This window comes from Oncorhynchus nerka, linkage group LG9b (genome assembly GCF_034236695.1).
Source record: "Oncorhynchus nerka isolate Pitt River linkage group LG9b, Oner_Uvic_2.0, whole genome shotgun sequence".
Taxonomy (NCBI): Eukaryota; Metazoa; Chordata; class Actinopteri; order Salmoniformes; family Salmonidae; genus Oncorhynchus; species Oncorhynchus nerka.
Window position 1 is genome coordinate 23,384,367 of NC_088424.1, and position 22,773 is coordinate 23,407,139.

At 40.7% G+C, this 22,773-nt stretch overlaps 1 protein-coding gene across 1 annotated transcript in view; it reads left to right on the forward strand.

Moving 5' to 3' along the window:
* The window catches only part of LOC115114461 (contactin-associated protein-like 2), a 107,995-nt gene that overhangs the window by 30,620 nt on the left and 54,602 nt on the right, over nt 1–22,773 (forward strand). Inside the window, exons 4-8 of the mRNA XM_029642708.2 lie at nt 482–629; nt 4,098–4,301; nt 4,768–4,952; nt 5,723–5,866; nt 12,770–13,028. Of these exons, the coding sequence (XP_029498568.1) occupies nt 482–629; nt 4,098–4,301; nt 4,768–4,952; nt 5,723–5,866; nt 12,770–13,028 (940 nt within the window). The remainder of the gene's footprint in view (nt 1–481; nt 630–4,097; nt 4,302–4,767; nt 4,953–5,722; nt 5,867–12,769; nt 13,029–22,773) is intronic.

A 22,773-nucleotide genomic window follows, 5' to 3' on the forward strand; every position in this document is an offset into this window, starting at 1 on the left:
CTGTGCTCGTCTCTCTTGGGCACGCTCTGATCACGAAGTCACCTCGTAAGTGAGCATCCTTCTAGCTAGCAAAACGGCTCGTTTTGACGTGGTCTAAACATACAAATAACACATTTTAATGCTTTAAACATCTTTGCTGTGACTAATTAACATTCTGACATTAACAAATATATTAAATCGCATTCATACCTGAAAGGGGGAAATATAGAAATAAATCACACAGAGATGTAGCTTCGGCTTCAAGTCGCTTGTAACGAGTGCGCTGGGAAGCCCCTATAGGAATTCCTTGGTATTGCCTATCAAACTCACATCAGACAAATGAACAGCATATTATTTACTGGTCCACATTATGATTCTGTATTATTATTTCGTTATTAAGGCACTTTTAATAATATCACACACCATCTGAAATGCTCCCCATGAACAGTAATTGGCTTCAAAATGTGGAACCTAAAGGTTATGTTTCTGTTTGCTTTCCAAGGCATTTTCAGGCAACTCCAACAGCGAGAGTGTGGTCCGCCATGATCTGCAGCATGCAATCATAACACGCTACGTCCGCATCATCCCACTTGAGTGGAGCGAGGAGGGGAGGATCGGCTTGAGAGTGGAAGTCTATGGCTGTTCTTACTGTGAGTGTACGGTACTGTACATCCATGCACATCTCACTCTACTGTACAAGAGAGAGTATATGCGAACATCCTTTTAACAGAAGAACATAAAGGAATCTCTTAATTCAAAACATGAAGAAAATATGAGAATAATCAGGTGTTGGCCAATATGGGCTTAATTAATATGTAATACTGAAGGTTTTAATTATCTTGGTATCATATCATATTTGTCAGGTGGGTGTATTAAACCTCTTACGTCGACCCGGCCTGCATGCGTCCCATTTAGACATCTGGAAATGCAAATGCGCTACGCTAAATGCTAATAGCGCTCGTTAAAACTCAAACGTTCATTAAAACACACATGCAGGGTACTGAATTAAAGCTACACTCGTTGTGAATCCAGCCAACAAGTCAGATTTTTTAAATGCTTTTCGGCGAAAGCATGAGAAGCTATTATCTGATAGCATGCAACACCCCGAAATACCTGAAGGCGACCCAAACAAAATAATTAGCATAGCCGGCGCTACACAAAACGCAGAAATAAAATATAAAACATTCATTACCTTTGACGATCTTCTTTGTTGGCACTCCTAGATGTCCCATAAACATCACTATTGGGTCTTTTTTTTTCGATTAAATCGGTCCATACATACCCTAGATATCGATTTATGAACACTGTGTGATCAAGGAAAAAACAGCGTTTTAAAACGCAACGTCATTTTTTTAAATTAAAAAAGTCGACGATAAACTTTCACAAAACACTTCGAAATACTTTTGTAATGGAACTTTAGGTATTAGTAAACGTTAATAATCTATCAAATTGATCACGGGGCGATGTGTATTCAATAGCTCCACGTCTTGAAATCATGTTCAGAAATTTCCCATCCAAAACATCCTGTCGGAGACCGGAAGAAATGGGCTGTGTCTCTCTTGTTTGACCAAGAAATAAAGCCAAGGCAAATGACAAGACTGGCGACATCGTGTGGAAGCTGTAGTAATTGCAATCTAAGCCCCATGTAATGTGGTTTCCATTCAACAATACATGCAAGTGGCGCATTGATATATTTTCCAGTTTTCAGTGATCAGATTTTCTTGCGCTTTTCGATGAAACGCACGTTCTATTATAGTCACAGCCGTGATTTAACCAGTTTTAGAAACGTCAGAGTGTTTTCTATCCACACATACTCATCATATGCATATACTATATTCCTGGCATGAGTAGCAGGACGCTGAAATGTTGCGCGGTTTTTAACAGAATGTTCGAAAAAGTAGGGGGTCGACTTATGCTCAGTAATGTAGATTCATTGAGTTTACATAATTACATTACTGATCTATGTGCCAACAGCGACATTCACACAGCTACAGGTTTTTGATAGAGTAGGAGATGGAGAACGGCTGTTTACCTTGGCTGGTTTCTGTTGTTACCTTATACTCCAGAAAAACATGCTTTACTGATCAATTTCTTTCCTCAAAGCTTTCACCCGCCACACCACCCTTTACTGTGTCCATCCTATGCTGTATTACACACTGTAGAAACTGATAGACAGGAAAAACTGACCAGGAGAAACTTGTTTGCCCTAGTAATTGAACAGTCTAGTTCCCCCTGGCCACTTGTCCTGACTGCGAATACTCCATCCATGCCCTTAAGATTGAACAGCAAATAGATGTATCCGACTGTCAGACCGGGTAAAGAGATGAAAGCACCTTTTGAAAGGAGAAAGTTGCCACAGGGTGATATCACAATGCCATGCTGCTGTCTAAAGACACGTAGGCTGGCACATCTCAACAGACAAAATATTTGAAGTAGGCTTATATACCGTATACCGGGGTATTTCAATAACACCAATACCGTTGAAGCGGTTTCTTCTAAGTATATTTTTAATACATTTTAATATTTGTAGCAATTTTTTTAAGTAAAGAAGATTGCGTTCTTCATTTCACCTGTCACATAACTTTTCATAATGAAGCTTACCGGTAGTCCCCACTCACGTGGTGTTTGTTTACAAGTACAGAACGATGAGAGACCGGGGCCTTGTGTGTCATTCACTCTTGTGCAGCACGCACCAGGTAGTTACAGTATGGAGATCGCAACAAACTGTTTGCCAGCTAGATATCTTATGACTATTAAGTTAATTGTCTAAAATGCTTTATGCTCTACAGTTGTGCATTTGGTTTGCTAATTTAGTAGCTAATAAGCTAAGTGGTTAGCCCTTGAATATGACTCTCAGTTCCATTCCATTACACATAAGAGTCGTTGGACGAAGGCGAAGGCGTCTTCTCTTCGGGGGAGTTTTGTTAAGAGCCCTGACGCTCAATCTGAAGATTAACACGCATCGCTTGCGGTACTGTTTAGGTAGAATAAGGACATTATCTTAAATATCAGCAAGAAATAATAAAAAATACAAAACTAAATTGATACACACCTTGATAGGATTAGAGTTAGTGTTCTCACACGGCCATAAGTCAATGTTACAGCGCATGTTTACGAAAATCAGACAGAAGACGAGGTGACCACCTGTACTAATTGCTAACTGGCGTGCTCTGAACAACTGTGTGTAAGCATAACTCGGGAAGTGTAGCTGAAGTGTAGTTTGGTCGGATGGAGGCACCCATGGCTGTATGGATATGTGCAGAACTGCTACAGTAAGTATCTTTTTTTATTTGAAGGATTCTTTCTCACTGATGAACGATAAGGCCATATGTTTCAAAAGCCAGCGATGATTGTTGAAATTTCTAAACTTTTTAAAACGGCATTGGGATTGTAGTACACATGAGCCAGTCGAAGACGAAGCTAATGGCTGAACATTTTTAGGGAGAAGTCAGAATGCCGCCTAGAGCTTTCGAGAGCTAACTAAGGGGTTAGCTTCTTCCAAAATCAAGCTTCACTTGGTAACAGCAGAGAATCCCCTCCTAAATCAAGAGCCTTGCTGTCTAATATTTGTTTTGTGCTTGCAGCAAACTGTAGTATTTTTTAGTTACTTGTATAACTTTATGAGCTGGGATGTCGTAATACATTAGGTCAGAGACTGTGTAATGCACTCATTAGCATTTAGATAGCATTCTCTATGGGAGTTTATCATGTACTTGTTAGCAATGCTAATCTTCGGATTACAGAGTCAGTGGTGTTTGAAAATAGCGCCCCTTGCTTGTGTTCAGTGCCGGTATTACCGGATATCCCGATATGGCACAAGGTCAGTATGAAGGTATGACAATCTGGATACTGCCCAAGCTTACTTTGCAGCCATGGTTATATGTATTAGAGACAGTCATTTCTCCCGCAGTTGTTCTTTTCCTCCAATTATAAAAAGAGAAATCCGTATAAGCTGCCTCACCTTTTTGACATTGCTTGTGATTGCAGTAGGTGATCTCTAAAGGACTATAGGTTCTTCTCATTAACACTCACATTACCTTTAATGTCAAAAGCCTTGACACAGGACAGTAGAGGGGATATTAAGCTCTGTAACCTTTATCACTGTTCGGTGACCTCAGGGGCGGATGTGATCAACTTCGAAGGCCAGGGTGTGATATCCTACCGCTTCAAGATGAAGAAGATGAAGATCTTGAAGGATGTCATCTCCCTGAAGTTTAAAACCACGGCCAGTAACGGTGTGCTCCTGCATGGGGAGGGACAGCAGGGAGACTATATCAGCCTGGAGCTGAAGAGATCCAAACTACTGCTCATGATCAACCTGGGTAATGGACCATTATCCGATCCTGTCTATGGGATATCTGTGTGCGTCCCAAATGGCACCCTATTCCTTATTTAGTGCTCTACTTTTGACCAGGTCCAGAGTGCTCTGGTCAAAAATAGTGCAAGATATAGGGAACAGAGTGCCAAATGGATGCACACCTACTGTAGTGTACTGTAGTCACTGTTAATATAGCTTCTTATGGCAATTACTTACGGCAGTTGATGAAACTTGATACAATTCCTGCATATTTGCTAATATGACTGGCCCTTATGCATTAATCATCTTCAGTTTTTATTTGATGGATTTCAGTAATAGTTGTTGTCAGAAAGATAATTATTCATCACAGTATTCTACACAAATTAGCATTTGTAAAATGTTATCTCACTATGTCAGACTGTTGTTTATAGGAAAAATGTCGCCTTAAGCATTTTCTTGAATTCAATCTGTTTATGTCTTGTAAACTTCAGGCAGCAATCAGTATGGTTCCATCCTCGGGCACACCTCCGTGACAAGCGGAAGTTTATTGGATGATGACCACTGGCACTCCGTAATTATCGAGCGTTACCGACGGAATGTCAACTTTACCCTGGATCGCCACACGCAGCACTTCCGCACCAACGGGGAATTTGATCATCTTGACCTGGACTATGAGGTAGGCCACAGTTTTATTGTGTATTGTCTTAGTGGTTACTCTTTTTGCTTCCCTCCCTATCAGGGTTGGGGTCAATTCCATAAAAATATCAATTCAGGAAATACACTGAAATTAAAAAATTTCTTCAATGCTTTTCAATTAGGAAAATATGAAATTTAAATTTGATTTACTTTCTAAATTAACAGGAATTTTAATGACTCCAATCCTATATAGTTTGTATATTGTCTTGGTTAATTGTATTGTATATGCGGTGCGTTTCTACAACCCTCCAAATAAAGTTGTATTGTATATTGTTCTGGTTCATTTCCTCACATACCTCCCTATCTCTACGAGGAGAGGGGCTATGAGAGATTATTTAATTAGATCCTTTGGCTCCTGTGAGTCAGGTTACTCAGAGGTCTGTGTGAAGATGTGTTAGTTCACAGATGCCAAATCGGAGCAAGCTCTCTCTGTACTGCGGCTCCCCTGTGTGTACAAAGCTCAGCTTTTAGGTTTGTCTGTGTAATTATCGGTGTGCGATACCGAAGGAAATTACTTTGGCTCCGCAGGGAAAGAGAAGTAAAAAACCACAACACCATACATACATTCATTATAAAGTGGAGATTAATGCAATCAGGCACAAGTGAAAACCAATATACTCTCTGAAGGGATGTATGCTGCTATATTGATTTGATTCAAAGCGACAAATTGCTCTGAGGTGTGGCTCCTGCTGCAGAGCCTCTTCAAATAATACTTGACCCCTTTTCCTCTTCTCCTTCTGTGTCCTCTAGATCAGTTTTGGAGGCATGCCCTTCTCTGCCAAGCCCAGCTCGGGAGGCAGGGAGAACTTTGTTGGCTGCATGGAGGGCATCACCTACAACGGAGATAACATTACCAACCTGGTCAAGAGGAAGAAAATTGATACTTCAAGTTTTGTAAGAACCTTTCTCTGACATGTTTTGTACATCTGAGTAGGATCTTTTCTAGGTGGTTTGGGATTCACTGGTCTGCCTTGAAAACATAAACGGTAAGAACAGCCATGTATTTGTGATTACTTACTTGGAAAGTCCAGTGTTGCAACACCTCACTTCAATATAATGATCCTTTTTCACTGAGGCACTACAATAAAACAGTATAGTGCATCTCAGTACACTCACTGTAGCATAAATCAGAAGAGAAGATACTCTTACCTTGTGGTGATTATGACAGAAAACAAATTAATTTCTTAGAAGTCATCCTATATGGAAACATTTTAAAAGTATTTTTAGCTAAATATTTTAGGATACACGTGAAATATTTTAAATTGGCCAAATAATGTATAAAAACATTTTCATTCATAAATTTTAAATAAATTACAACATATATTATGGAATGTATTTAACAAAAGGCTAAGCTTGAGAGCAAATATATTTATTTCATTTCATTTGCGATTTTCATGAATAGTTAACGTTGCGTTATGGTAATGAGCTTGAGGCTATAAATAGGATCCCGGATACGGGATTGCTCGTCGCAACAGGTTAATTCCATGTGTAACAACTCTGTGTTGTTGTTTGTGTCGCACTGCTTTGCTTTATCTTGGCCAGGTCGCAGTTGTAAATGAGAACTTGTTCTCAACTAGCCTAACTGGTTAAATAAAGGTGAAAAAAAAAAATAATAAACCATCCTTTAGTCTTGAAATCTTTGGTTGTTCATATGTGAATCCTTAAAGAGATTGGTGGGGCTAAGACTTAAGAGGGTGTGAACGATGCTGAATGGGTGTAGAGAAAGAAGTGGTTTACCAAATAATTCAATGGCCATTTTCTCAAAAGTGAGGTTACAAGTTTATCAACTTTCAAAGCAGGATTACTTTCCCATTGTTCTTCAACTGCGGTGTATGATATACAATTTTCTAGCTTGGAGTCTCTACTTTTATCCAATGTAAAAAACATAATTTCAAATGTTGCTACATAAGACCGAAACGAGCCGGTCGGTCACATTTTCACAATATTATTCCGACCTCATAGTATTGAAATATATACAAAACATTTTTAACTGCACTAGGCCTTTAACCTTTCTAGGGCAGGTGTTCCACTAGCGGAACCCCTCGACAACATTCCGCTGAAAAGGCTGAAAAGGCACACATTAACAAGTACAATACAGCAAATGAAAGATAAACATCTTGTTCATCTTCCCATCATGTCCGATTTCAAACATGCTTTACAGCGAAAGCACAACATTTGATTTTAGTCAAAAAAACGGTCATTTTTCCAGCCAAAGAGAGGAGTCACAAAAAGCAGAAATATAGATAAAATGTATGACTAACCTTTGATCTTCATCAGATGACACTCATAGGACATCATGTTACACAATACATGTATGTTTTGTTCGATAATGTGCATATTTATATCCAAAAATCTCAGTTTACATTGGTGTGTTACGTGCAGTAATGTTTTGATTCCAAAACATCTGGTGATTTTGCAGAAATACTCATAATAAACATTGATAAAAGATACAACTGTTATTCACAGAATTAAAGATAGACTTCTCCTTAATGCAACCGCTGTGTCCGATTTCAAAAAAACTTTACGGAAAAAAACCAAAACAGCCAGAGGAATATCCGCCATTTTGGAGTCAACATAAACTGGAAATAACACCATACATATTCACTTACCTTTGATGATCTTCATCAGAAGGCACTCCCAGGAATCACAGTTCGACAATAAATGACTGATTTGTTCCATAAAGTCCATTTATGTCCAAATAGCCACTTAGCGTGTTCAGCCCAGTAATCCATCTTCATGAGGCGCAGGCACTTCGTCCAGACAAAAACTCAGTTCCGTTACAGTCCTTTAGAAACATGTCAAACGATGTATGGAATCGATCTTTAGGATGTTTTTAACATAAAACATCAATAATGTTCCAACCGGAGAATTCCTATGTCTGAAGAAAAGCTCTGGAACGAGAGGTAACTCTGTCGGGATCGCGCGTCACGAGACTGAGACACTCTGCCAGACCACTGACTCGGAGGTCGCATGAGCCCCTCCTTTATAGTAGAATCCTCATTCAAGTTTCTAAAGACTGTTGACATCTAGTGGAAGCCGTAGGAAGTGCAACTTTATCCATATCTCAATGTGTATTCGGTTGGCCAAGCTTTGAAAAACTACAAACCTCAGATGTCCCACATCCTGGTTGGATTTTTCTCAGGTTTTCGCCTGCCATATGAGGTCTGTTATACTCGCAGACATCATTCAAACAGTTTTAGAAACTTCAGTGTTTTCTATCTAATACTACTAATAATATGCATATATTAGCATCTGGGACAGAGTAGGAGGACGTTCACTCTGGGCACGCTATTCATCCAAAAGTGAAATTGCTGCCCCCTATCCCAAGAGTTTTAATGCGAGTCTGGAAGGAGATTTTACAGTCTAACCAGACATCTAGGTATTTGTAGTTGTCCACATATTCTAAGTCTATGGCATTGAAGCTCATATGGAGGTTAGTTAACATTGTCCAAAGAAGGCCCAGAAGTATACAGAATGGTGTCATCTGCGTAGAGGTAGATCAGAGAATCACCAGCAGCAAGCACGACATCATTGATGTATACAGAGAAAAGAGTCGGCCTGAGGATTGAACCCTGTGGCACCCCCAAAGAGACTGCCAGAGGTCTGGACAACAGGCCCTCCGATTTGGTAATAATAATCAATAATTTTGCTCTTTATTTAGCCATCTTACAAATAAACCTGAAAATTGTGAATAACTCACCACAGGTTAATGAGAAGGGTGTGCTTGAAAGGATGTACATAACTCTGCAATGTTGGGTTGTATTGGAGAGTCTCAGTCTTAAATCATTTTCCACGCATCATTGTCCACGCACAGTCTGCTAGTGATGCCTAGAATTCACTCTTACATAGGTACGTGGTTACAAAGGGCATCAGTGTCTTAACAGCGCGATCTGCCAAGGCAGGATACTCTGAGCACAGCCCAAACCAGAAATCTGTCAGTGGCTTCTGATTTAAATTACATTTTCACAGAACCGCTTGTTGCAATTTCGGTGAGGCTCTCTTGTTCAGATATTGGTAAGTGGACTGGAGGCAGGGCATGAAAGGGATAACGAATTCAGTTGTTTGCGTCATCCGTTTCGGGAAGGTACCTGCGTGATTGCGCACCCAACTATCTCCGGTGCTTCGCTATATCACATTTGACCTTGTCTGTAAACTTGAGTTCATTTGCACACAAAAAATCATACAATGATGGAAAGACCTGTGTGTTGTCCTTCTCCAACTTCTTAATCATAGCCTCAATTTTTTACACCACATTGAATATAGTTGCGTAGAGTCCGTGTAATCCTAGATTCAGATCATTCAGGTGAGAAAAAACATCACCCAGATAGGCCAGTCATGTGAGAAACTTGTCATCATGCAAGCGGTCAGACAAGTGAAAATGATGATCAGTAAAGAAAACTTTAAGCTCATCTCTAAATTCAAGGAAACGTGTCAATACTTTGCCCCTAGATAAACAGCGCATGTTGTGAAAGCGTTACATGGTCGCTGCCCATATCATTGCATAGTGCAGAAAATACACGAGAGTTCAGGGGCCTTGCTTTAACAAAGTTAACCATTTTCACTGTAGTGTCAAAAACATCTTTCAAGCTGTCAGGTATTCCCTTGGCAGCAAGAGCGTCTCGGTGGATGCTGCAGTGTACCCAAGTGGTGTCAGGAGCAACTGTTTGCACGCACGTTACCACTCCACTATGTCTCCTTGTCATGGCTTTTGCGCCATCAGTACAGATACCAACATGAGCAACGGCTACGTTTGGCTACATAGTGGAATTCCCGTTAGAGAGTAACGGTTATTGTGATTGGATGTTAATTATTTGACTAGGCTACCTGTATTTGACATGGTGTTGTTATTTTGCTGAACACTAGATGGATTAATTTTTTATTTTGGGCAGTGAAACGAGGCTACTCGGGTGAGAAAAAAACACCCAAATGTATAGCCCCGTTGGAAATATAATTTGACTGTTTGAAAATGTGAAGAAATATATATTTTTATTGTCAATAAAAAAAACATGTGAATCCCATTTTTATTTGGCGTAACCCCGATGGCATTGCGTCGTGGGAATACCTGGTCTACCGTATCAAAAGCTTTGACCAAGTCAATAAAAATAGCAGCACAACATTGCTTAGAATCAAGGGGAATGGTGACGTCATGTAGGACCTTTTTAAGGTTGCAGTGACACAAACAACCTGAGCAGAAACAATATTGCATACCAGAGAGAACTGTAGACATCAAGAAAGCCAGTCAGTTGATTGACAAGTGTTTTCCAACACTTCTGATAAACAGGGCAAAATAGATATTTGCCCCAGAACAGTTAGGATCCGCCTAATCTCCCCTTAAATAAAGGACGCACCATGGCTGCCTTCCAAGCAATGGGAACCTCCCCAGAGAGGAGAGACAGGCTTGGCGGTGATTGGGGCATCATGAACATTCTATTCAAATGGTTACTTGCATATTGTCTTTCGTTTAGACATGTAGCTAGCTAAACAGTGAACCATAATCCCAACTCATAATGTTACTACCCTGCATGAATCTGCAGGTAACTAGCCAACCAGGTTCAATGTTAACTAGCAATGAAAATGGCTCTGAGATACAAATAATATTACTACACACATCATACACGTAACATTAGCTATCGAGACTGCCAGCTAAAGTTAGCTAGCTACCTAAACAGTACGCTTTAACTTTAAATGAAAATGACTTTCTGACAATTAGAAACGTGTAATTTCTGAAAATGTAGCTAGCTAGACTATCTTACCCGTGTACATGGATAGACGCTTCTTCCTCTCTGTCACGGATGCCATGGTTGCCCTTAGTTTGAAGATGTAATCTGGAGACAGGTGTTCTATACAACAGCTTTCTGTGTGTTCTCTTTTTGACTCCCTCTGCATATTTGCAATCAAACGGCAGAATTTTCTCTATCTCCCTAGCTATCATACTCTAATTCCACAGGGCATTTCACTCATTTCAAAACTCTGTCTTCCAGAAAGTGGAGAGCAACACTTTTGCAATTCTACTATGTGATATCTTTTTAAAAAAGCACTGTTTACCGAATTACCTACACATACTGGCCAGCTCATGTTATAGACAGAAGCGTGCTACATGGCAGACCAATCCGAACTCATCTCTCGGCATGTCCAATTATAGACAATCATGGCTTAGCCTTTGTTATTTTGTTGCTTTGACAAAGTTATTTCGGGAAGATTATTATTCATTTAGTGTGATTAGTTTACTTAGACGTAAATGAATCTAATCACTATCTCTCATTTTAAGGTCAAGCCTGTTACTCAAACTAAACTCTTTAATATGGTGAAACTATTCCTTTTGAATATTTATTTGAAAAGAAATATTGAACATCTACACTAATAGTCAAATGATAGTCTTTTTGGCCATTTTCTGGTGTTTTGTGGTAAAAATCTGAACGGGTCGAGCATAACACGTCAACCCATAGATAAAAAATGTCTTGCCTGTCTAACTATGTTTTTGTGGTAAAAATACAACAAGCTTCCATGGGGATTCATGGCTGATTTAACTAGTAATTACCAGTTGGAGGGCTGTTCAGATGGATTTTTCCCTTATGTGGTAAATTCCCACTTCCCACTTGGTTACGAATGCACCATAACACCAGTAAACCATCCACCGTAGAGCCATATAATACCACTCATTGGAAGCGCAAGATCTAGACCTACACTTTGACATATTGTGTTTTTGTTTAAATCGATAACTAACTGAAATAAAACATTATTAGAAAATCCTCTTGAGATGGGACATGTCTTTTATTAAGTTGGACATGTGCTCTTTATGACAGAATGTTAAAATTGTGAAATCAAAAGGTTTAAAAAAAATCACTGGTTAAATTTTGGCTTGGTGGCCCCCCCAAAAATTGTCCATTGATCAATACATAATTTAAGAAGCCGAATTAGGAACCACTTTGGCCACCCTATAGACTAGATGTCATAGCCATGCATTTCTGGAATATTGTCAGGCATGCAAATGAGCAAAGATGCAAATGTATGTACATGCATCTCTGGAATACATTTAAAAGCATTAAATTCATTTTAGCAAAGATGCAAAAATATTTATTTACGTGTCGTTTTTCTTTTCCTTCGGGAAATGTTGAATAAAAAAAGTATTCCATGCAATGGGATCGAACCCACTACATGTGTCAAGCTTCAGAGGTCCTCAACGTTTAGCACAGGACAATTACTGCTCAGTTGTGAATGGTATGTGATGGTGTGTGAGCCATTACTGTGCTGAAGTATGGATCCAACCATTATTATTGATTTCACTTCTTATGTGCCTCTTAGCTTGTTTTGTTTTCCTGTGAGCATGTTCCTTGGTGTTGAATTGCTTTGTGTTCAGCACAAGTAGAATGAGAAAGGTCGGCTTTGATAAGAGAAGCCAAAATAGTTTTTTGTCAAGTGCTGCTGTATGATGAGTGATTTTCTGTGTCGCTCTGAAATGATGCAGGCGCTTGCATTTTCTCATGCATTAAACCGCAAAATGTACATTTAAAAAGCACCTTAGGTTTTCTGATGCGCCTCTTATGGAAAATATATGCAAACTATGTTTATATGGTTGTGCCAATGTCTTGAGCTTAAATCAACAGGGAAAATCTGCCCTAATTTATAGACCTGTTTGCTATCTAAAAAGCACCTAAAAAAATTGTATATATGCTAAATATATCCTAGCTTTGTTTATACATTGTGTGAATAACATTTTTGTTGTTGCTAAAGTCAAGAAGGAAAAGCTGCCCTAACTTGTAGACCCATGTACTATTATACTTTCTATCCACCTTACAGAGGAACCTGACGTTCTCCTGCAGTGAGACACACTCCTTCCCCTTGTTCTTCAACACCACCAGCTTCCTGCGTCTTCCGGGGCTGTCGGACAGTGACACCCTGTCGGTCAGCCTGTCCTTCCGAACATGGAACCCCAGCGGTCTGCTCCTCTACACGGCCCTGGCCGACGGTGTGGTGGAGGTGGGCCTCACCGAGGGGAAGGTCACTGTCTACATCAACGTTACCCAGAAGAAGAACATGCGCATAGACATCTCCTCAGGTACGGTCTAGTTCAGGGCTCTCCAACCCTGTTCCTGTCGGTTTTCAATTCAATTCCAGGTGCGCTAGATTAGGGTATGAACGAAAACCTACAGGACTGTAGATCTCCAGGAACAGGGTTGGAAAGCCCTGGTCCCGTTAGTACTGCCATGCTGGCTAATGCACTACAGTAGACCTGTTAATTTAGTCTGAAGACCTTCCCCTCCCTTGAAAGCATTAATTGCTTCTCTCTATCGATCTGGGGAGGCCCTCCCCAGGAGGGTCTTCTGTAGCTGAATCTCTGTCTGTTAGGCCCTGTATATGTTTGTATTTTTGTCTTTAATATTACAGATAGTTTGAAGGTTCTGTAAATTTCATTGCTTGCATAATTTATTTTCTCTATACATTTTTCCTCCTCCCCTACCATCATCTACCCTAATTGGAGTAAACTAACAGACAACAATATTTCTACTGTTACTTACAGATATTTTGCTCACATCTACGATACCTGTAGTTGAATAATTATACATATATTCCTAATTTCCTTTTTCTTGAAGTACTGGATTTTCACGCACGGCGAGCAATGGCCAGGTCGCAGTTGTAAATGAGGACTTGTTCTCAACTAGCCTACCTAGTTAAATAAAGGTGAAATAAAAAATAAATACATTTTTTAATTTTAATTTGAACGCCAACCCTTTGATGTCCACAGATTAAACCATCTTTCCAGTATAATGCCATTTTGCTATTTACTTTTGCAATACAACTCTCCATTTTACTATGATATCTTACAAGGCTCCTGAACCTTCCTATTTGTAACATTTCTACCGATATTGCCCTAAAAATAAATACTTTACCCTAGAGTATAATGATATTTCCCCATTGACTGATTGTGGTTTTTCGGATCCCCGAACAATACGGTTTGCAGGTCCATCAGAACCCTGATATTATGAAATAACAACCATTCCTGGACCAGACTCCAAAAGCGAGACACCAATGGAGAGTATCCGAAAAAATGTTCTAATGATTCAGTTTCCTCGTGTCTGAACAAAGCTGACTGTTCAATGCCCCATATATTGAGCAGTATTTTTGTATGTGCCTGCCAATTTTTGTTTTACAGTGCCTTATTAACATCCCTTGACTTTTTCCACATTTTGTTGTTTTACAGGCTGAATTCAAATGGATTTAATTGAGATTTGTTGTCACTGGCCTTGTTACGAATCCCTTTTGGCCCGACAGTCTAGGGGGGATGGTAATGAGACCCGTAACATAACTCATGCAAATTATTATGGTGACAAAGTAAAAGTGTGCACGAAATAACCACGACAACAGAAATCTACCGTCAAACTCTAGGTTTATTTATAAACACACGGTAATGGGGGGGGAGCAGGAAAAGGGGCTGAGCTGGACCCAAGGAAAGAAACAATAAGTATTCAAAAACACCCCTAAGCTAGACTAGCCTACTTTAACAACAGCTAACTAACTAACCAAAAATACAGTGGGTGGTCCGCCCAGTTCTAACTAGTGTATTTAACAAAGTTCACCTACGGGTAGTGTATGCCCATGGGCGACTTGTCTTGGTTTCCCCCTTTTCCCACCAGCAACACACAAACACCATAACCAAAAACAATACTCACAGGTGATGACAAAGTGCTATGGAGGTGCTTTAAACAAAAGAGAGGTTAAGACACAAAGCGAGAGTGACACACAGAGACCTACAGATATGGCATTTACAGAGAGATGGAGCGAGAGATTGAGCTAGAGATTGCTCCAGAGCAAACAAATGATGGGGTTTTTAAACCATGGGAAGGAACTGTGATAGGGTAGGAAATAGGAGGAGGTGTGTCTTCTGATTGATGATTGATTGTTGACTGATTGGGGAGTGATGGTTTTCACCTGTGAGGGGAGAAGGAGAGAAAAGAAACACACAGGATACACACACACACAGGATAACTGTATCCGTAACACTCCCACCCTTAAAAGAGCAACCCTAGGGGTTGCGACTACAGTATTTCAATGAATACTCACAACAAAGCAACAACCTTGCAAAACATACAGAAATCATTTTCACACACGAGACAAAGCATCTGCCAACACATTATCAGAACCCTTTTTGTGGCGGATCTCCAAATTATAATTTTGTACAATCAGCGCCCAACGCATAAGGCGCTGGTTCTGGTTGTACATTCTGTGGAGAAAAACTAAGGGGTTATGGTCAGTATATACAATCACGGGTAGGGCACTGGAACCAATATATACTTCAAAGTATTGCAGAGCCAACAACAAAGCAAGAGCTTCTTGTTCTATTGTCGCATAGTTTGTTTGACATTTATTAAATTTACGTGAAAAATAACAAACGGGATGATCCACTCCACTCTTGTCCTGCTGCAGTAGAACAGCACCAGCACCTCTGGCACTAGCATCTACCTCAAGTTTGAACGGTTGTTCAAAATCTGGAGCAGCAAGTACAGGTGTACTACATAAGAGTGCTTTCGCTGATTCAAAAGCTCTCTTACAATCAGGGGACCACACAAATGATCTAGCCGGACTAAGCAAATCGGTCAATGGAGCAACTACCGCAGAGAAATTTTTACAGAAGCTACGGTAGTAGCCAACCATCCCTAAAAAGCGGCGTAGCTCTCATCTGGTGGTAGGTGCAGGGAATGCAGTTATAGCCAAGACCTTGGCATCAACAGGGCGCACCTGGCCATGGCCAACCTCTTTGCCGAGATAGGTAACAGTAGCCTTCCCAAACTCACACTTTGCCAAGTTCAGGGTTAGAGAGGCAGCTGCCAACCGTTCACATACTACCCTTAGCGAGTCAACATGATCTGACCACTCAGACGAATAAATCACTAGGTCATCAAGGTATGCACTACAATTAGGAACGCCAGCTAATACGGAGTTAACCAGTCGTTGGAAAGTGGCTGGTGCATTTCGCATCCCAAAAGCCATGACTGAGTACTGTAGGAAGTTGTCTGGGGTCACAAAGGCAGAAATCTCAGAAGCACGTGAAGTTAACGGAACCTGCCAGTAACCTTTTAAGAGGTCTAACTTGGTTACATACTTAGCAGCACCAATAGTGTCAATACAGTCGTCCAGTCGGGGTAACGGGAACGAATCTGGCATTGTGACAGAATTTACCTTTCGATAATCCGTACATAACCTGGACGTACCATCAGGTTTAGGAACCAGAATGCAAGGAGAACTCCAAGGGCTTGAACTTGGCTTAGCCAGGTCATTCTCCAACAAATATTTCACCTCATCCCTCATTATCTTCCTCTTGGAAGCGTTGATACGATATGGGTGTTGCTTGATAGGTGTAGCATTTCCAACATTAATGTCATGTTCCAACACATTTGTGCGAGTAGGAACGTCATTAAAGAGACATGGAAAACTGTGTAGTAGCCTCACAATATCATTGGCCTGTCCATCCGTTAAATGAACCAGACCGGATTGGATAGACAGCAGCATTTCTGAGTTGGGCAATCTAACACACTGCTGCTGAGTATTGCGCAACTCCAAGCCATCAACATCATCAATATGACAGTCCACTATCATAGCAGTAGTAGCAGAGACAGCAGTACCTTCCTCTGTTTTTGAACTCTCTAACTGTGTGATGGGTCGGGTGTGGTAAGCTTTCAACATGTTAATGTGACACACACGAGATTGGCGTTGTCTATCAGGAGTTTGAAGCACATAGTCAGTTTCACTTATTTTCTTTTCAATTAAATAAGGACCAGAGAAACGAGCTGACAGTGAAGATCCTGGAACAGGTAATAACACCAGTACTTGGTCACCTGGCTGTAGTGGACGAGAAACAGCCTCTTTATCATAGTGTCTTTTCATGCTCCTCTGTGAGGAAGACAGAGCTTCCTTTGCGAGAGCACAAGCTTGGTGTAGGCGCTCACGAAAGCGACTAACGTAGTCCAACACATTCTCATCTCTGGTACACAACTCTTGGGACAAGAACTGTTCTTTAAGGACTTTCATTGGTCCTCTCACTGTGTGACCAAACACCAGTTCAGCCGGGCTGAAACCTAGGGACTCCTGCACAGTTTCACGAGCAGCAAACAAAACTAGAGGAACTCCCTCATCCCAATCTTTCTCAGATTCCAAACAATATTTACGTAGCATAGACTTAAGTGTCTGATGCCATCTTTCAAGTGCACCCTGAGACTCTGGGTGATAGGCGCTGACACACGGTGCGTAATTGACAAGGATTTTAACACCTGCCTGAAGAGCTTGGATAGGAAATTGGTTCCTTGATCGCTTTGTACCACCCTAGGTAACCCGAATGTCGTGAAGAATTTTATTAAGGCTTTACTCACTACCGGGGCTGTAATCCTTCTCAGAGGAATGGCCTCGGGGTATCTTGTAGCCATACACATTATCGTTAACAAAAACTGGTTACCCGATTTTGTCTTGGTAACGGTCCGACACAATCAACCACCACATGCTCGAATGGTTCACCTATGACAGGTATGGGACAAAGAGGAGCGGGAGGAATAACCTGATTTGGTTTTCCTGTTATCTGACATGTGTGGCATGTCCGACAGAACTGAGCCACATCTTGTTTTAAACCCGGCCAAAAGAAATGTTGAAGGATCCGATCATAAGTTTTTGTGATTCCTAAATGACCAGACCACTGGTGATCATGAGCAAGGGATAACACATTTTGTCGAAAGGCTGTAGGAATCACTATTTGGTAAACAGCATTCCAATCTCCATCCGTGTCAACATGGGATTTCCATTTACGCATGAGGAGATTACCATCAATGAAGTATGCCACATTCTTCTTCTTCACATCTTCCAATGAGACAACACTAGAAAAACATTTAGCAAGCTTGTTGTCAACCTTTTGGTTAGCAATCAGCTGCTCACGAGTGACTGGTAACTGTATTGCATCAGCAATAAGTTCAACGTTCTTTGATTCTTTCCTGGGCTGTTTGTCAGAGGTGATCAGCTTCTCAGAGGTATCACACAATCCATCCTCTTGATCAACCTCTTTGAACAGAACAGTGTTCGACAAATCTATCACGTCACCCTCTTGTCGTGCCTGAGCACGAGTGACAGCACAAGCGGGGAACACATGTGGATAACTCTGTGCCAGCTCATTCGAGAGAGAGTGGTCACTTTTATCCAATACTTACAATACGGGTACTACCTTTCCTCCGGCAATATCGTTACCCATTATAAAGGTCACACCTTTCACTGGCAACATAGGACGTACCCCCACTCTGAATATTCCACTGATTAACTCAGAGTGTACTTTCACAAAGTGCAATGGCACTGGGACAAAACCCATTTCAATACCCTGCACTAACACACTGGAACCACAGTATGTATCGTCAGATAAGGGCAACACATCAGACAATATAAACGACTGCGCCGCACCAGTATCTCTAAGGATTTTAACCGGTCGTTGAGACGCTTCGTCATTCGTTAGGGACACAAACCCCTCGAAAATGAATGAATCATAACGGCGGTCGGGGACTGAGACTTTCAAACTACAGTTACCCTGAGGCACCTGTTTTGTTGCAGACCTCACAACCGTACGAATTAGAGCAACACCTGTTGGTGGCTTGGCACGAAGAGGCATCCCTTGTTTGCGTTTAAGCAGGAAGCAATCATTAACCCTTTCACACGTACCATCACACGGGTGTGATCGTTCTACAGTGGTCCCTGAAGCGTACGATCACACCCGTGTGTTTAGAACACTCATTTAGAATGCTCGTTTAGAACGTCAGTTTCGAATGACGCAACAATCAGCGTTTGAGCTGGCCACACTTTTTTCAGAAACTATTTACACAAACACAGTCCTTACAAAGTTATGTCCAGAATGTCAGCAGTTTATTTTTGGATGGATTGTTCAGATATTCACAGAAGATATAGCATAACACAATCATCCTAACCGGAAAAATGTAGGCTACATTTGTCCTAGCGCTGAGGAAAGATTGACCCAACACAAGCAGTCATATTTTCTAACTCTCGGCTGACGTAAACTACAATATGAATTAGCTAATAGCAATTACTGTATATAATTAATCACATCACGGGTGAGTGAGCTCACCATTGATCGAAATAACTAGGTAAAACACTTTATAGAAATCGAAAGTAATCCGACATTAGTTTCAGCGCGCAGCCATGCATTTTTTCCTCACAGAAACCGAAGATAATAAGAGAAGAAGAGATGAGTTTGGTCTGTTTGTAGTATGCATGTTGAAGGGGTGTGTCATCTACCGTCGTTCACATCCCACCATGAATTTCCGGAAGTCCTCAAAAAAATTTGTGAACTCTTACTCACCTCATTTTGTTATAACATCTTTGGTCAAACAGATGTGAATCCCAGAATGCATTGTATGTCAACAAACATGGATACACAGCTGGAATTAGCTTAGCTCATCATAATCAGTACAACCTTCAAAAAGGTATTTTACACACATAATATGTGCCCATTACAATCTGTGCAAGAATCGGAATGCATGATTTGTCACCTAGAATTGAAAACGTGAATAAAATCGTAAATACACAAATAATTACCACACAAAACATTTTCTGATAGTGATTTATTGATACAAGTAGCGCGTGCCGGCAGTCAACCACGTAACCTCCCACTCTGCGCCATTCAGTGTTGTTGCAGCCATGATACTATGCCTTAGAGATGGGGGTGGAAATGCAGTTGTTGTTCAGTCACTGCATGGATATTAAATATGGGTTATGCATATTCAGTTTTTTGTCCTCTAGTAAAACAAGTTGTTGAACCAACTACCAGTACTGCAATAAAATAGATTAATATTACATATTGGCATATGTGTTTTCTTGCTGTGTTTTCATCCAGTACAACTGTTAAGGAGTGTACGTTAGCATACAAAAGCTGTCCTCATTCTTCAGCTCCAAAGATGTCCAGCTCTAGTTATGATATTGACAAATAATGTTTCTGATTTCTGAAAGTACAGAATAAAGAGGAATTATTCATTAGAATACAATATAAGGATATAGCAATAAAACAATACTACAAAGAAGTAACATAATAAACACTGCTATAAAAAAAATAGTTTATTGCATTGACAAAATCACAGATTTGAGTTATAACAGTAAGAAATTAACTTTTGAGCTCCACAAGGGGGCAAGGCAGGGCAGAACAGAGCTATGCTGAATAGACCAAATAAACAAACCATGTTCATATCTTTTATTTATTTAACTAGGCAAGTAATTTAAGAACAAATTAGTATTTACAATGATGGCCTACACCGGCCAAACTCGGACAACGCTGGGCCAATTGTGCGCTGCAATATGGGACGCCCAATCACAGCCAGTTGTGATACAGCCTGGATTTGAACCAGGGTGTCTGTAGTGCCATAGACCGCTGCGCCACTTGGAAGTCATAAGGCCAGGGTAGCTTCAAAATACAACACAAGCTAATAGTTTTCTGACGCAACTAGCATCGTTTTACAGAGCTAATAGAATAATGTAGCTAGGTAAGCATGATTGACAATAACACCATAAAGGTTATAACATGTGTAACGTTACCTCACGTGTCCGCAGTTATAAGGAATATATTATGATCTACAGCTACAGCAGAAACGGCATACGGAAACTATTATTATAACTATTATAACGTAATAAGGCACTTACTTTGATGGAAACGCAGCCTGATTTGAACCAGGGAGTCTGTAGTGACGCCTCTAGTACTGATGTGCTGTGCCTTTGACCGCTGCACCACTTGAGAGTCATAAGGCCATGGTAGCTTCAAAATGCAACACAAGATAATACTTCTCTGACGCATTTAGCATTGTTTTACAGAGCTAATAGAAGAATGTGGCTACGTAAGCACGATTGACTATAACACCATAAAGGTTATAAAATGAGTAACGTTACCTCACGTGTCCGCGGTGATAAAGAATATACACAAATATATTATGCTCCATACATACAGTACGCTACAATAGAAATGTGGAATAGAAAATGTGAACACGTGTGCAGATCCTGTTCTGACGGGAGATGAGCAAATGTCTGCAGACGTGAACTGCACAAACAATTGGGAAGTGCTTGGGGAATTTTGTCCGTGTCAGAAATGTCCCAAAAATGTAATTATCCGCAAAAGTAAAAATGACTATTTTTATGTGAATGAATGAGGAGGCGTAACACACCTAAATTCAAACTGTTTTTAGAAAATAAAAACTTGTTTGAAAATCATTTGAAATTGAAGTTAAAACAACCTATAAATATAAACAGGCTGCGTGCTTTAGTTTGAGGGCAGCGCGGATAAAATGTACTGTTACGTATCAATCACATTCTGGAATGGAGAGAACATTCTAACATCACGTGCATAAAAAAACTCACGCTGGGGCGACCGTTAGAGATATTTGGAACTCACGCATGAAAGGGTTAATCATATGTCCTACTTTATGACAATAGAAACAGGGACGCTCATTCTTCTGGCGTGCTTGATATACTACTTCTGGCCGACTAGGGCTAAAGGTAGGAAACTCAGTGGCTCTACTCTCAGTTTGAGCCGAAAACACACTCTTGTGCGTCAACACAAACTCGTCTGCCAACACAGACGCTTCTGCCAGGGAGGATACTTTCTGTTCGTTTAGGTAAACTACAATGCGTTCGGGTAAGCAATTTTTAAACTCTTCCAACAAGATTAACTCCCGGAGAGAGTTGAAATCAGTTACCTTACTAGCAGCATGCCATTTATCAAACATATTTCCCTTGTCTCTAGCAAATTCCACATAAGTCTTACTAGAAGACTTTCTATGAGACCTAAATCTCTGTCGGTATGCCTCAGGCACAAGCTCATAGGCACGAAGAACAGTAGCTTTGACCACTTCATAATTGAAACTGTCCTCCAGAGGTAGCGCTGACAAAACCTCTTGGGCTTTACCAGTTAATTTACACTGAAGTAATAGGCACCATACCTCTTCAGGCCATTTCAATGCTACGGCTATACGCTCAATTACACAAAAATAGGAGTCAACCTCTGACTCTCTGAACAAAGGTACTAAGGCAATCTGCCTACTAATGTCAAACGTGTTTGAGGACACAGCAGGTGAGGACGGCTCACAAACAGGCATAGTAGGACCGGAGGCTAGCCTCGCTGTCTCTGCCTCCAGTTCCATCTGGCGCATTTTGAACTCCAACTGCCTTTGTTCTCTGTCTGCCTCAATTTTACACATCTCCAAATGCCGTTGTTCTCGTTCTTTTTCTGCCTCTATTTTACATATCTCCAACTGGAGAGTCTCTTGCCTAATTTGGGCTCTCTTCCACCTCCAGTTGGAACTGTGCTAAACGGACATCCCTCCTGGCATCACCATTTGACAGTGGGGAGAGTGGATCAAAACGGGACAATGTGGCTGGTGTTTTAGCCTCGCCCTCATTATCAGACACCAATGGGCTTACAGGAGCAGCAACATCCCCTACAGGGGTAGTAGGCTCAGGCAGCGGTAACACAAGCACCTGCTCTTCCAACAATACATTTAATACTAGCTGTTTAACCTCCGCCTTAACTAAACTCTGCGGAATCGATACTGAATAATGGTCAGCCAAGGTCATTAAATCAACTCTACGACATTTGTCAAAAACCTCCCGCGAAGGGTTATCCAAAAAGGATTTCAAATCAAAAGTAGTCATTTTACACTACTTCACAAGTGCCAAAGAAAATAGCAAACACTAATGCTACTTCAGCTATGACGCTCAACACTGAACTATACCACTACAACAATCTACATGAGCGGCATGGGTGTCAGTTATGACATATCCCG